The sequence below is a fragment of the Apodemus sylvaticus genome, chromosome 3 (genome assembly GCF_947179515.1).
Source record: "Apodemus sylvaticus chromosome 3, mApoSyl1.1, whole genome shotgun sequence".
In the NCBI taxonomy this organism is placed as follows: Eukaryota; Metazoa; Chordata; class Mammalia; order Rodentia; family Muridae; genus Apodemus; species Apodemus sylvaticus.
Window position 1 is genome coordinate 61,557,380 of NC_067474.1, and position 16,929 is coordinate 61,574,308.

Sequence of the window (16,929 nt, forward strand, 5' to 3'; positions counted from 1 at the left end):
TGACCTTGTATGTGAGCATGCTGTGTAACTGAGTTTTCATCTCAAGCCTCTCAGATTTCATCATGAAAACATAAACTGTGACCATATTCAAGACTCTGACTAAAAGCAATAAAGTAGCAGAATGGAAGCCTGCTTCTAGAAAGCTGTCCTGGTTTTCCACTCACTATCTGGCGAGACATTCTAAACACGCCCCTTATCATCTCACTAATACTCATTATTCTGAATAAAACTACAGAAACTATGGGCAAAGTCATGCATAATTAAGAACTGGAAGCTGATTTTTTAAAAATAACAGTTATTAAATATCCATTATAAATATTCATTTTATTTTAAAAGGATTGAAAGGTGTTACATATATTACACACTACATATAATGGCACATGTCAACCTTTTAAGCTTAAAAATATTATCTCCCCAAACTGGGACTGACTCATCCCAAGGATTAATGACCCTTGGCCTATAGCACCACACCCAGGCCCCGAGGAAAGCCAATTTAGAGCCTGTCTGACCTCCGGCACTGGGATTCCTGATGTAATGCAGAGAGTCTTCTCCCTCTGCTCTAATCCGTGGCAGCAGGAAGGCCTGGCAGGGACCTGCTGACTGCCCGCTGCAGGCTTGGGAAACCAGGGAGGCAAGGGGGAAAGCCCTCTAACATCTTCAACAGTGATCTGTCATCCGGACGATAACAGAAGAATGTAAAACACTTGTTCCTTCACATCTTTTGATCTAGAGAACTATAACAAAACTACAGAAGACAGGAGGAGGCTTATAATAATTGAAATACAGTTTTTCTTTGAAAATGAAATTTTCTAGACAGAGAAAGCCTTAAAGTTTCTACTTTAATGCTAGGAACCTGCTCCACCAGGGTCCTTGCTTTCCTGATTTCAGGGTTAATTCATTCAAAGTTTTAAATGCCATCCATATGTTGCTGTCTCAGAAAAACATATAGAAATTTAATAATACTTCCATTTCTTTTCCAAATGCTCTGGCGTATGGCTCTCCTCCTCTTCATAGTATGTTTAAGTTACACATTAGGAATCCAAGAAGAACCACTATGGAATTCTCATAAGCAATGTCCAACCAATCAGTACAACACAGTACACAGTGTGAAAATTTTAATTTATTTCCCTCCCAAGCCTCTAGAATATACATCCCCTTAGCTTTTAGAAATGTGATAATAAAAATACCAATAGAATTTGATCATATGCAGAGAAAAGAAGAAAGAGAAAGCAGATCCCACACAGGCCCAGCCAGTCGTCTGGCTGGTGCAGGGCAGTGTGAGGTAACAGCATGCTTCTGGCAATGCCACCTTCCCCTTGCATGATAAAGACTGTACACGACAGATTTCAAGTGGAGATCGGCCTCTGTTTTTTATTTTGTTCTTTAAAACCCTAGCAGATTTTTAAAAAAGAGGCTGTATTAAATGACAATGTATTTGAGTCAGGGGGAAGAAAAAAATTAAAAACCCAAAACTTCTTTCAGTTTATTCAAAATAAAAATACACATAGAATTATGAAAATATAGGCTCACTATTTCCACCATGCAAGCCTCTGCTGCTGTGGAAAGGCTTGCAGTGTTCTTGGGTTTTACAGTTCATCTCGATCCCTCAGTAAAGTGTACCTATACTCGCTGGGCGCCAGCTTCTGGAAGGAGCTCTCTGGAGGACTGCTCGCTACATCCTGCTCTTGCTACAAAAGAAGAAAAGAATCTTGATACCAAAATATATGGAGTTATCATACTTTATTATTACATAACTGGAAGTGGCCTTATAATTACTTATTTATTAATAAATAAAAGGGGAAAAGTATTTCAAGGTGAAGAGATAAGTTTATCTTGTTTCTTCACTTTAAATATTCCTGTCCAGGGCATGGCTGCCGCAGCACCACTGACTCTGGCCTGTCACAGCTACTGAGGCAATGTGGAAGAGAACAACACCCAGTGCCCCCTAGAGAACCGTGTAGACAGCACAGCCTGCCTTGGCCCTAACCCTTCACTATTATAAGTGACTGCTAAGAAAAACTGCCTTGATGTGAATGACCCCTCCTCTGCTAATGAAGCTGCTCTTTATCAACTAACTTGGTGCCAGAAACTAGTAAAAGCTGACTGAGATGAGGAAAACATACTAGAGTGCGCTTCGGTGAGACTTATGTGCCAGCAAGAGAAAACATATAGTGAAACTACACAGATGCCTATGAGTCCTGGAAGAAAGGCAACCCGATCTGTCCTCTATTTTCACACTGCAAGTGTCTCACAAGCAAGCTCACTTTTACTACCTAGCAGTCCCTACAGTGGACAGGACATGGTGCACATAGCCATTGTGACATAGATTAGCATGTGCCCCTGAGAACAGAAGGTGGCAGGTGCCTTCACCTATTTGACTTCGTTAGGCTTCACTTCTTCAGAAAGTCACGTTCTGCTCAGATATATGCTCAAGCTGGAATTACATTACTATACACATGTACCTTGTACCCAGTTGGTTTAGTACCAAAAAATGGATAAATAAAATATATGGAGCCTACTGTCTAAGGGAGAAAGTAAAATAAATCAGGACAATACAATACAGTAAACTAGATGTTTTTCCTGATTGTATAAAGTAGTGGTGCTCAGCCTGTGGGTCTTAACCACTCTAAGAATTGAACAACCTTGTCACAGTAGTCACCTAAGATCATCTGCCTATCAGATATTTACATTAAAATTAGTAACAGTAACAAAATTGCTGTTATAAAGTAGCAACAAAAATCATTTTATGGTTGGGGGTTACCACAACATGAGGAACTGTATTAAGGGGTTGAAGTATTAGGGAGGTTGAGAGCCACGAACAGCTCTGTGTGCTGAAGAAAACAATTACCCATGGAATATTGTCATTAGCTGAGTTCCCCCATTTTAATGGTAGTTTAACAATATTTCTCAAATAAAGTATATTATCAGATTCTCAAGAGAACTCTTGGCTTTGAACCTAATCTGACTCCCAAATAAAGGAAGGAAAAATTCAGTTTCTCTTTTTCTTTCATAAATAGAAGTTCTTTGGACAAAGTAGTAGACTAAAGTCCTAGCACATAAACCAAGAAGGGGTTTAATGTCTCTCTCTTAGTTTCAAGGTCATAGACTATAAATAATACATCAAAATGTAAATTTAGGACTTTTTCATAGAGTACAGACATAGAAATTACTAAACTCTCAGACTTTAAAACCCATCTATGTGTCTATATGTCAACTGAGAATTTATATGTGAATAAAAGCAAAAATATTGATAACTAGTTGGCAAACATTCAAATATCAAATGGGAAAGCTATACTGACTCCTGGGTTTGAACGCTATCAACACTGCATCTGTGATGGGTCTTCGCATGGATGAACAAGGTTAAGGAAGCATGGCTTTAGCACAGTGAAGGCATGGAGTCAGCTGCAAAGCTTCAACTGGAACCCACTGATCTGCTTTCTCAACTACTCTCCCACACTCTGCTACACTCCACAGAATCAGACCTAGACACCCAATTTAGATGATTAGAAACCAGACACAGCACTTTACAACTTTTCTGGAGGCGTGACATTTTAAGAAGTAACTCTAAAGGAGCATTACCTAAATATGTCTTAGTCAGCTCAGAATTCCTACAGAGAGGCATTGGGAATTGAAAGTCTAGTTCAAATCCCCTCTGAAGCTATCTCAACAAAAGAGTCCTCATTGGCAAACACAGGATTCCTACCTCTCCTGGGGCTGTATCAGTGGGGTCAGGTCCATGGTGGAATTCTCTGTGTAGTTTTCCAGAATGTAGGTCAAATACAAACTGCTTGAGTTTTCCAGGAATTCTAAAACCAAAGGCAAATAATTATTTAGCTTCAACTGCCAAAATAGGCTGACCTCTACTTTACTAACTTCATAGTGCTGTAAAGAAATGTTTCACTGTAATCCTATAGCTATTACTGGCAAGTAGACACATGCTTTGTGCTCCATTGTTTTGTTAAGCTTTTCTTTTGAGTACCTACATGTACGTACTGACACTAGTGGCTAGTATCTGCACTGTATCGCCTGGAACTAGAGTTACAGATGGTAGGATGAGCCATCAGGTAGGTACTGGAAAGTAAAACTAGGTCCTCTGAAAGAGCAGCTAGGGCTCTAAACGCTGAACTATTTCTTCAGCACCAATGTTCTAAGGCTTGCACTTGCTTCACTGAAATGCTTCTACACTTATCATTAACAGAGGCAAGGCTATCAAGGTGCTGTATCCCAGATATGTCTCACTATCTTTATTGGTATATACTTAAATGGGGTGAGTGTGAGTGTGTGTGTGTGTGTGTATGCGCGCGCGTATATGTGTGTGTAATAATTCATATATTCTTGCTGGCACACACACACATATAAACCAAAAAACTTGTATCCTAGAAAACCACACTAAAAATATTGAGGTTCAAAGGGAAAACATCATTAGAGGAAATCACTTAAGAGTGTACAGTTTTAGAACAAGAACACTAGAAAGCACCACTCAGTGTCTCGCAGCATTTGACTCCAGCAGGAGCCTGTGATTCTCAAAAGCTCTAACCTGGAACCCAGTCCTCTCCGGAGTGGTCCACAACATGCTGAGCAACACACTTACAAAGTAGGTTGCTCTGCAATCATTTCCGTGAGCTGTAGCCAATAAAATAGAAACAAATGATACCCACAAGGCCAATCAATTTTTGCTATTCATTGATGTGCATTCTAAAGTCGTTATCAACATGATTTAAGAAAAAAAACTGAAGTTGGCTTGCTAATTTGATAATAGCTGAATTTTAATTTATATTCCTTGAGAAATTTAATGTTTTCCTTTGCCTACCTTTTACAGAGATTTTGGTGAATCAGAACATTTACTATATACTTCAAATAGAATGCTATTTTTTATATGTATTACAAAAATTACACATCCAGGTAGGAAGATGGCTCATCAGTTAGAAGCACTGTCTGTAGCACTTTCAGAGGTCCTGGGTTCAATTTCCAGCAACCACATGGTAGTTCATACTGGGAGCTGATGCCCTCTTCTGGCATGCAGGCATATATAGAGATAGAGCACGTATATATATTTAAAAACAAACAAATAAGCAAATAAGAAAGAAAGATTCTAAAATGCACTTCCATACATAGTTTAGTTCCTTGGGTACAGCAGCCTGACTTTTTACATATTGTTTTTATTTTGTTTTCATAGGCAAGAACAGCTAATCTGTGTAAATATTACCAGTTACTATTTTTTTCTTTCTCAATTCTATCCTGAGGTCCTGGAAGAGCTGTCCCCCTCCCCGCCCTCTTCAATAACTCCCACTGAGCTGAACCTACCAATAACTTCATTGTACACCATGTTGGCTCCCCACTAGCTTCAGTGCAATAGAGACCAGCGGGTGCCAAATGCACAGTTTACAAATACAAGCACAAATGACTGTCAGGTAGCGGTATTGACAGAATGCCTCACTACAGTTCTCTGGTGCAGAAGTAATTGCACATACACCACAGATAAACACTGAGAGGAGATCAATTTACATTCCTGACATCATCCTCTGTCACTCCACAGCAAAGTGCTGAAGTAGAAAATTCAAGCCACAGACTCCTAATGTTTGAACTGCCTGAGATAACGGTGCTGGTTTGTTTTACAAGCTGCCAAGACTATTGAGAAGTACTAGTCAAGGAATAGCTAATGAATGAGCAAATCCTAAACATGACAAATTGAGAATACTCAAGACAGGCTTTTCCCCTGACCTGAAGTTTCCCCTTGTCATGAGACAAGAGGAAAGAAAGAAATTTGAGCTCTAAATTGTTCAAGTAGCCAGTGTGGCAATCTGATTCTATTTTCTTTTCAGGCTGTAATTTTCCTAATTGGAACACTAAGTGTTGCCTCTTCTACCCTTCAAACTCGTTTGTTTACAATGTTTTACTTTTAGACAGCGAAACACTGACATAAACAGTAAATTATGACAACCCTCTGACAAATGCACACTAGGTTTATTATTTTTAAAATGAAACACAATAGCTATTTTTCCTTTAAAGCTCAAATTCTGTAACTTTTTGTTTGTTTGTTTAGTTGGTTGGTTTGAGAATGATAGCAGGTAGCTGGGCTGGTCTTAAACTTACTGAAGATCTGCTTTCCCCGGCCATAGATCACTGTGCACTGTGCTCAGCTTAAGTTCTCAAAATGTTTTCTATTAAATATGTTCTTTATTTACATTTCAATGAAAATGATACCCCCTTTCCTGGTTTTCCCTCTGAAAACCCCCCATCGAGTCCTGTTCACCAACCCACCTATTCCTACTTTCCTGTCCTGGCATTCTCCTATACTGGGGCATCAAGCCTTCTCAGGACCAAGGGCCTCTGGTTTCATTGATGTCTGACAAGGCCATCCTCTGCTACATACACAGCTGGAGCCATGGGTCCTTCCATGTGTACTCTTTGGTTGGTGGTTTAGTCCCTGGGAGCTCTGGGGGTACTAGTTGGTTCATATTGTTCCTCCTACAGGGCTGCAAACCCCTTCAGCTCCTTGGCTATTTTCTCTAGCTCCTCCATTGGGGACCCTGTGCTCAGTTCTATGGCTGGCTGAGAGTGTCCCCCTCTGTATTTGTCAGGCACTGGCAGAGTCTCTCAGGAGACAGCTATATCAGGCTTCTGTCAGCAAGCGCTTGTTGGCATCCACATTAGTGTCTGGGTTTGGTGACAGTATATGGGATAGACTGCCAGGTAGGGCAGTCTCTGGATGGTCTTTCCTTTAGTCTCTGCTCCACACTTTGTGTCTCCTCCCATGGGTATTTTGTTCCCCCTTCTAAGAAGGACCAAAGTATTGACACTTTGGTCTTCCTTGTTGAGCTTCATTTGGTCTGTGAATTGTATCTTGGGTATTCTGAGCTTCTGGGCTAATATCCACTTATCAGTGAGTGGATGCTATGTGTGTTCTTTTGTGATTGGGTTACCTCACTCATGATAATACTTTCTAGTTCCATCCATTTACCTAAGAATTTCATGAATTCATTGTTTTAAATAACTGAGTTGTATTCCATTGAGTAAATGTACCACATTTTCTATATTCATTCCTTTGTTGAGGGACACCTGGGTTCTTTCCAGCTTCTGGCTATTATAAATAAGGCAGCTATAAACATAATGGGCATGTATCCTTATTACATGTTGGATCATCTTCTGGGTATACACCCAGGAGTAGTATAAGCTGGGTTCTCAGGTAGTGTGATGTTCAATTTTTTGAGAAACTGCCAAACTGATTTCCAGAGTGTTTGTAACAGTTTGCAATCCCACCAGCAGTGAAGGAGTGTTCTTCTTTCTCCACATCCTCGCCAGCACCTGCTGTCACCTGAGTTTTTGGTCTTAGCCATTCTGACTGGTGTAGTGAAGCAATCCCACTAAAATCAGGGACTAGACAAGGCTGTTCTCTCTCTCCCTATCTATTCAATATAGTATTTGAAGTTCTAGCTAATACCACCCCTGGGCATATACCCAGAGGATTCCCCAGCATGCAATAAGGACACATGCTCCACTATGTTCATAGCCCCTATTTGTAATAGTCAGAAGCTGGAAAGAACCCAGGTGTCCCTCAACGGAGGAATGGATACAAAAAATGTGGTATATTTACACAATGGAGTACTATTCAGCCATTAGAAACAATGAATTCATGAAATTCTCAGACAAATGGATGGAGCTGGAGAACATCATACTAAGTGAGACAACCTAGACTGGATGGATATTAGCCTAGAAACTTGGAATACCCAAGACATAATCCACATATTAAATGATGTCCAAGAGGAACAGAGGAGTGGCCCCTGGTTCTGGAAAGACTCAGTGCAGCAATATAGGGGAATACCAGAACAGGGAAGTGGGAAGGGGTGGATGGGGAAATAGGGGGAGGGAAGAGGGCTTATAGGACTTTGGGGGAGTGGGGAGCCAGAAAAGGGGAAATCATTTGAAATGTAAATAAAAATATATCAAATAAAAAAAAATGAAGTTCTAGCTAGAGCAATTAGACAACAAAAGGAGGTCAAAGGGATACAAATTGGAAAGGAGTCAAACTATCACTATTGCAGATGATATGATAGTTTACTTAAGTGACCACAAAAACTCCACCAGAGGACTCCTACAGCTGATAAACAACTTCAGCAAAGTGGCCGGATATAAAATTAACTCAAACAAATCAGTAGCCTTCCTATTCTCAAAGAATAAACAGACTGAGAAAGAAATTAGGGAAACAACACCCTTCACAATAGTCACAAATATAGAGTATCTTGGTGTGACTCTAACCAAACAAGTGAAAGATCTGTATGACAGGAACTTCAAGTCTCTGAAGAAAAAAATCAAAGAAAATCTCAGAAGATGGAAGGATCTCCCATGCTCATGGGCTGGCAGGATTAATATAGTAAAAAGGGCTATCTTGCCGCAAGCAATCTACAGATTCAATGCAATCCCCATCAAAATTGCAAATCAATTCTTCATAGAGCTAGAAAGAGCAATCTGGAAATTCATTTAGAATAATGAAAAACCCAGAATAGCTAACAGTATTCTCAACAATAAAAGAACTTCTGAGGTAATCAGCATCCCAGACCTCAAGCTGTACTATAGAGCAATAGTGATAAAAAATTGCACAGTATTGGTACAGTGACAGGCAGGAAGATCAATGAAATAGAAGTGAAGACCCAGAAATGAACCCACACATTTGATCTTTGACAAAGGAGCTAGAACCATCCAGTGGAAAAAAATAAAGACAGCCTTTCCAAAAATGGTGCTGGTTCAACTGGCGTTAGCATGCCGAAGAATGCAAATTGTTCCATTCTGATCTCCTTGTACAAAACTCATGTCCAAGTGGATCAAGGACCTCCACATAAAACCACATACACCACATAAATACACTGAAATAGAAAAGAAAGTGGGGAAGAGCCTTGAGCACATGGGCACAGGGGAAAATTTCCTGAACAGAACACCAATAGCTTATGCTCTAAGATCAAGAATTGATAAATGGGACCTCATAAGATTACAAAGCTTCTGTAAGGCAAAGGACACTGTCAATAGGACAAAAACAGCAACCAACAAATTGGGAAAAGATCTTTACCATCCCTACATCCGACAGAGGGCTAATATCCAATATATACAAAGAACTCAAGAAGTTAGACTCCAGAGAACCAAATAACCATATTAAAAACTGGGGTACAGAGCTAAACAAAGAATTCTCACCTGAGGAATATCGAAGGCTGAGAAGCACCTAAGGAAATGTTCAACATCCTTATTGATCAGGGAAATGCAAATCAAGTTCTCTAAATTTTAACAAATGTGCAGCATTTTCTTACAACCTCTCTAAACCAGGTAAGATCTCCTGCACGGCTCTGCAATTGGACCTTCTCTAACTCCTAATCCCTGGCAACCAGTCATGTGTTTGCTGATCTTATGTCACATACATACATACATGCATATATACATACGTATGTACCACAGAAGTCTATTCATTTATCTCGTCAAGGACATTTGGATTCTATCAGGATTTTGGTGCTCAGAAACAATGCTATGACAAACAAACACATGTGCCCAGGTTTCTATATGAACATTAGTTTCTAGAGACTGGTCAGTACTACATGAATGTGCAACTTTCACAAAGAAACCATCAGACTGCATTGGTGTGCCATCAGGACTGCTGCTGGTTTGCAGGCTTGTGACTGCCAGTTCAGCTATGGCAGCTGAAGGACACAGTCCAACATCGTGATGTTGCATTTCTTGACTATATAATGACCCGGAAGCCTTGCTCATAGCTAAGTTGTCATCTCTGTATCTTGTTTATGTTTTAACAGTATCATTCACAGAACAAAGGTTTATAACTTGATGAAAACCAACATCATTTTTTCTAAGTGTTTATGATGCTCTCAGAACTCTGTCTTCCTCTGACTGTTAAGGATTTTCTTGCTTATCATTTTTCTATGATTACTTCTAAGGTAAATTTTCATGAGAAGGAATTCTTTTTTGGGATGAAGATGCTCAGTTGGCCCAGTCAACTTGCTAACAAGGAATAATAATAAAAACATTACAGATAATCAAAATCTGCTTCAAAGTCAAAATCAAAATCAATATCAAAGCACAGATAATCAAAATGTGCTTTTAACAAAAATCTATCAGTCTAGACATGGTAAAGCAAGCCTGTACCCTAGGCTAGGAGGCTGAGATAGAACCACAAACTCTAGTCAGCACTGGACAAGAGGACCCTCCCTCAAAATTTAAAAGGAGTAAAGGTGCAGCTCAGTGATGCAGCATTAGCCGAGCATGCAGGAACCCTGGGCTCAACTACTGAGTCTCACAGGGAAAAGCAGAAGGCAAGACAAAGGGTAAAGGAGCAGGGCAAGACCCACCAATAACCATGTTATTTCTCACTTAAAATTTTTCTATGGAGAAAAAAAAAATCACATGACTATCTCATTAGATGCTGAAAAAGCCTTTGATTAAATACAACATCCCTTCATGTTAAAGGTATTGGGGGAATCAGAGATACAGGGCACATACCTAAACATAATCAATATACAGCAAGCCAATAGTGAACACTAAACCAAATGGAGAGAAACAAAGCAATTCTTCTAAATCAGGGATAAGGCAAGGCTGCCCACTCTCTATCTATTCAGTACAGTACTTGAAGTTCTAGCCAGAGCAATAAGACAACTAAAGAAGATCAAGGGGATCCAATTAGAAAGGAAAAAGTCAAAGTATTGTTATTCGCAGGTGATATAATAGTATATATAAGCAACCTCAAAAATTCTAGCAGAGAATTCCTATAGCTGATAAACACCTTCAGCAAAGTGGCTGGATACAAAATTAACTCAAAGAAATCAGTAGCCCTCCTTTATACAAACGATATAGGGGCCAAAAAGAAATTAGGGAAAGAACCCCTTTACAATAGCCACAAATAATATAAAAATCTTGTTTTAACTTTAACTAAGTAAGTCAAAGATCTGTATGTCAAGAACTTCAAGTCTCTGAAGAAGAAACTGAGGAAGATATCAGAAGATGGAAAGATCTCTCATACTCATGGATAAGCAGGATTAACATAGTGAAAATGGCCATTTTACAAAAAGCAATCTACAGATTCAATGCAATTGCTATCAAAATTCCAACACAATTTTTTTTATAGACCTTGAAAGAGCAAGTCTCAACTTCATATGGAAAACCAAAAAACCCATGACAGCCAGAACAAGCCTGGATAATAAAAGAACTTTGGGAGGAATCACCATCCCTGACCTCAAGCTCCTAGTGATAAAAACTGCATGGCATTGGTACAGAAGCAGAAACGTTGATTAATGGAATTGAACTGAAGACCCAGAAATAATCCCACATACCTATGGACGCTTATTTTTTTTTATAAAAAAGCCAAAACCATACAATGGAAAACTGAAAGCATCTCCAACACGTGGTGCTGGATTAACTGGATGTCTATATGTAGAAGAATGAAAATAGATCTATATTTATCACTCTGTATAAATTTCAAGTCCAAGTGGATCAAGGACCTCAACATAAAACTGGATATACTAAATCTCATAGAAGAGAAAGTGGGAAATAACCTTGAACGTATTGGTACAGGAGTCAAGCTCCTAAACAGAACACCAGTGGCTCAGGCTCTAAGATCAACAACTGATAAATAGGACCTCATAAAACTACAAACCTTCTAGAAGGCAAAGGACGCTATCAATAAGGACAAATTAGCAGCTCACAGATTGGGAAATGATCTTCACCAACCCTACATCTGACAGAGGGCTAATATCCAAAATTTACAAAGAACTCAAGAAATTAGACACAAACAACCCAAATAACCTAATTAAAAAATGGGGTACAGAGCTAAACAGAGGATTCTCAACAGAGGAATCTTGAATGTCTTGAGAAGCACTTAAAAATGTTCCAAGTCCTTAGTCATCAGGGAAATGCAAATCCAAAGAACTCTGAGGTTCCATCTTACACCCATTAGAATGGCTAAAATCAAAAACTCAAGAGATAGCACACACTACTGAGGATGTGGAGCCAGGGAAACACTTCATTGCTGGTGGGAGTGCAAACATTTATAACCACTTTGGAAATCAATTTGGCAGTTTCTCAGAAAACTGGGAATAGTTTGACCTCAAAACCTAGCTATATAACTCCTGGACATAGACCCAAAAGATGCTCCAACATCGCACAACTATGTTCACAGCAGCTTTTTTTTCGTAATAGCCAGAAACTGGAAATAACCTGGATGTCCCTCAACTGAAGAATGGATAAAATAAAGTGTGGTGCATCTATACAATGGAATCCTATTCAGCTACTTTAAAAAAGATGTCATGAATTTTGCAGGCAAATGTGTGGAACTTGAAAAATATCATCCCAAGTGAGGTAAACAAGATCCAAAAGGAAATGCATGGTATGTACTTACTTATAAGTGAATATTAGCCATAAAATACAGGTACCATGTCACACACACTCCACAGACCAAAGAAGGTAAACAAAAAGGAAGACCTAAGGGATGAAGCTTGAATCTCATTTAGAAGGGGGAATAAAAGTCATAAGAGGCAGATGGAGGGAGAGAACTGGGAGGGAGAGGACTGGGGGTTCAGGATCAGGTGGGGGAAGGGCAGGAGAGATGGCTAGATGGCCATGAAGATGAATGGGAATCTACAACTGACAGAGATGATAGGTGTGCGGCATCTCCAGGACAAGAGAGAACCCTGGGATAAGAGAGGAGCCCGAGAATAATGAAGGTGACCTTAGCTGTGACTCACTACATTGTGGCTATGGAACCTGAAGAGGCCACCACTTCCTATAGCCAGGAAGGAACCCCAGTGGAGCAATAAAGACACCAACCCATTCACAAAACTTTCAACCCCAAATTTATCCTGTCGACAAGAAATGCAAGCATGAGAAGGAGAAGAGGCGGAAGGAATGCCTAACTAATAACTGATCCATCTTGAGACCCATCCTAAGGGCAAGCACCAGTCCCTGACCTGACAGGGTTAATGATATTCTGTTATGCTTGCAGACAGGAGCATTTGTCCTGAGAGGCTCCGCCTCGTAGTAGCTGACTCAGACAGACACAGACACCCACAGCCAAACAGTGGGTGGAGCTTGTGGACTCTTACAGAAGAATAGGAGGAAGGATTTCAGGCCCCCATGGGGATAGGAACTTCATAGAAAAACCAAAGAATTAACTAGCCAGGACCCTTGGGGCTCTCAGAGACTGAGCCACCAACCAAAGAACATATACGGGCTGCACCTTGGCCTCCCTGCACATATGTAACAGATATGCAGTGTGGTCCCAAATAACTGGAGCAGGGGCTATCCAAAAAGCTGTTGCCTGTATATGGGAAATGTTCTTCCAGTTGGGCTGCCTCGTCTGGCCTCAGAGGGAGAGGAAGCGCCTAGCCTCACTGAGAATTGAAGTACCAGGGTGGGGGATACCAAAAGGAAGGTGCAAGGGATGAAGCTTGAATCTCATTTAGAAGCGGGAATAAAAGTCATAAGAGGCAGATGGAGGGAGAGACCTGGGTGGGAGAGGAATGGGGGTTCAGAATCTGGCAGGGGCACCCACTCAGAGGCAAAGGGGAAGGAGGATTGTGGAAGGATTGTGAGGGGAGAGGAGACAGTGAGTGGGATATAAAGTAAATAAGTAAAAAATTAAGTTAAAAAAACTTTCTATGGGTAGGCCCATAGATAACAAGATTACATACATTCTCAGAATGGATTTTAGTGGTAACCTGACAATATTTCCTTCTAGGTACCTTTCTGAATTCTTTGAACTTTCATGCTGTTCTAGCTTATACCTTCCAAGATTATAAGATGGCCCATTTGTTAACAGAACACCTCTAGACATCTCTGTATTAATAGGCAGACTCCTCTGTGGCCTTGTTTTATATTGCTTAATTGGCTAATTTGCTCGCATCTCTCCTCCCTGCTAAAATGAGAGCCACTGAGCTTAAAGAATCACAATAAAAATTTTCAGTGATTTGGTGTTTGGGGAGAAATGCCATGGAACCCAGAGTTGGAGAATTCATCATCAGAGTAGTTTACTCCATTTGGGGATGGGTGTGACAATAATTAACAAAAAGTGTGTAAGGAACGCCCTGCAATCTGTCCAGCTGCTATTTTCCCTCCTGTCACTCGAAACCTCAGATAGTTATAAACACTTCAGAAAAAGCATTCACTAACTACAGTTTTAAAGATGACAAGTTTTCTATATGTGTGTATGTACAAGGTGCCTGCAGAGGCAGAAGAGGATGTTAGATCTCTTGGAGCTGGAGTTATAGACAGTTTGAAGCCGTTTGAAGCATGGGTTCTGGGACTCAAACTCAGGTTCTCTGGAAGAAAGAGCAGCAAGTGCTCTTAATCACAAAACCATCTCTCCAGCCCCAAGGACAGCTTTCTTCATAGTCTATTCAGTCTTATGTGACTTTTCTCAGGCTGGAGAACAACACAATATTGTTACCTGGGTTTTAAAATTATCCCCACTCTTCCATCTTCATATAAAATCTATTCCTTTCAAGTTGGCAGGAAATCTACCTGATCAAACAATGCAAAAGGCCAAGGGCTCACAGAGCTGTGATTTATTTCTGCCATTGTGAAATACTAGCTCTTCAAGCACTAGCATTTCCACAGTGTTTTACAGGTACTGAAAATGTCGCTGTCTGCATGTAGTACTGTGAGCTGGGGCTCTAGAGCCTGTGTGGACTTTTAAGTCATTTTAGGGATTCAACTTCTATGAAAAGGAGAGTGTCCTACTGGCAGCCTCCACCTCCAGCAACGTGGACTGTCCCATAAGACAATCACAGCTCCGTCAGACGACTCCAGAAATGCTGAGTTATTATGGATAAAGTAATAGTAATGATAGTAAATTTATGGAAAACTGCTTATCATTTCAGCTTTAATTATCAGGCAGCATAATAACAATCAGACAAGCCATTAAATGTGTCAGATTCTAGCTTTTTAACACTAGCATCTATCCACACAGGCTCAGATTGTAGCTCTCACAGCACATACCACCTCTCAATTTGAAAAATGTTAGCAGAAACAGTGCTTACAAGGGACAATTGGACAGCTGAGGAAAAAAATTAAAGAAGTGAATTATTTCAAAGAGCTTCAAATGTAGCATCATGGAGTGTTGGCTGTCCTGGAACTAACTGTAGATTAGGTTGTCTTCAAACTCAGATCTTGCTTGCCTGTACCTCTTGAGTGCTGGAATGAAGGGGCGTGCCACTTGCAGTAGAGAGATAACTTTCCATTGCCAGATTTCTTCGAAGAGTCCTATTGGCTCAAATTCGCTTTCCTTTCTTCTTTCCTCACAGTAGAGCATGCATGCTACTAGCTGACAGATTAGCTCTACTTAGCCAATAGTCCATCTACTGGTCCAGAAGGCTATAGTCTGCATGTAGTACTGTGAGCAGGGGAGAATGGTAAAACTACAGATGGCTGGGGATAAAAGGACTGGGTGGCATGATAAAGAATATGAACATAGTGCTAAAGAGATACTCAACAGTAAAGAGTTCTTGATGCTCTTTCAGAGTAGATGAGTTTGATTTCCAGCACCCACATCCAGTAGCTTAAAACTACCTGTAACTCACCCTCGCATACATGGCACACACAGACACACAAATAAAAACATAAGAAATTATTTTACAAGGAAGTATGGCTGCTAGTACTTATTTGCATTCTCCAGGAATGAGAGACCAAAATGAGATTCAAAATGCCAGTGTTAATTTGACTTCAACTGCCTAATTTCTTCCCACTCAGCAGGTGATCCTACTTGCTAGTTAATAGGAACTTCGGCCTTAAGAACCACAACCACGAATGGCTGACCACCAACTCGGCGGCCATCTGGGCCAGAGCCAGCACTTTAGGTTGGTCCACTCCAACATCTAGTCCATCTATGAGCTGCTAGAGCAGGTGAAGGAGCTGTGCTGAAGAATCAGATCCAGGAACAAGTCATCTCCTTAGAGGATGAAAACCTGAAGCATGGCTGTGATTGAAGTCAGCACCCACCACCACAAAGCCACTCTGTGGAGCCTGAGAGACCCACAGAGATTGCTAGGGGAGAGGTGGCAGCAGAGGAGCCACGGTGTCCCTGGGAAAAAAGATGGCATGACAGAGCTGGGTAGGCAGGGGAGAATGATAAACCTACAGATGGCAATGACATGGTCCATGCTGTAGTCAGAAACCACATGGACGTCCATGATCAACCTGCGCTGCTGCTGACTCCTAAGGGCAAGGGAGCTTCTTCTGCAGTGGCAGACAACTGCAGACCCACAGTTGAGAATGACAGCATGACACCCCTCCCACCTCCTTACACTTGCTTAAAAAAAATCAGTGTAGATCAGAAGTCACTGACGAGAACTCTTAAAATTGTGGTAAGGATACCGAAGTGTAGCTTTTCACTGCTGATGGCCTCTGTTAGGGGTGAGGGAGAAGGGATCAGTCATCTTTAAGTGGTTGGCCACTGGAAGGCCCTTGTGGCCACATGCTCCAGTGCTTATATGAGCAACACAAATTGGACTTGGTATTTTGTTTTTCTTTTCTTCTTTTGGGGTGGGAGGTGGACCTGGTAGGGCTGGGAAGCGAATGGGATCGGGGTACATTATGTGAAATTTCCAAATAATAAAAACATTAAGTTAGAAAAAGAGAAAGTTCAACAACCTTTTGCTGTAGTCTATCACGATCTCCAAACAACCCACAGAGCAACTCTGTGCTCCTTCCTGTCAGCCCTTGCCTTCCTTCTCACCCGTATGATCTCTACGGTGCTTCCGGGACCAGCACCTACCTGTCTCAATCACTCTACTCAGTGCCTTCCCTGTTCTGGACAACCACCATTCTACTCTCATCCAAGTTCAGCGTCATATCACTCTCATAAAGAAGACTATACAATTTATCTGTGCCTGCTATGCCACTGAACATGGCCTCCCATTACCCGCGCTGTCATGAACTCCCTACTCT

At 40.8% G+C, this 16,929-nt stretch overlaps 1 protein-coding gene across 1 annotated transcript in view; it reads right to left on the reverse strand.

Annotated features, from left to right (window-relative positions):
• Positions 1-1,458: 1,458 nt before the first annotated feature.
• Positions 1,459-16,929, reverse strand: part of Erp44 (endoplasmic reticulum protein 44) — a 97,291-nt gene continuing 81,820 nt past the window's right edge. The window contains exons 11-12 of the mRNA XM_052176479.1: positions 3,704-3,806; positions 1,459-1,688 (exon numbers count right to left, since the gene is read on the reverse strand). Coding sequence (XP_052032439.1) covers positions 1,587-1,688; positions 3,704-3,806 — 205 coding nt within the window. The 3' untranslated portion in view covers positions 1,459-1,586. The remainder of the gene's footprint in view (positions 1,689-3,703; positions 3,807-16,929) is intronic.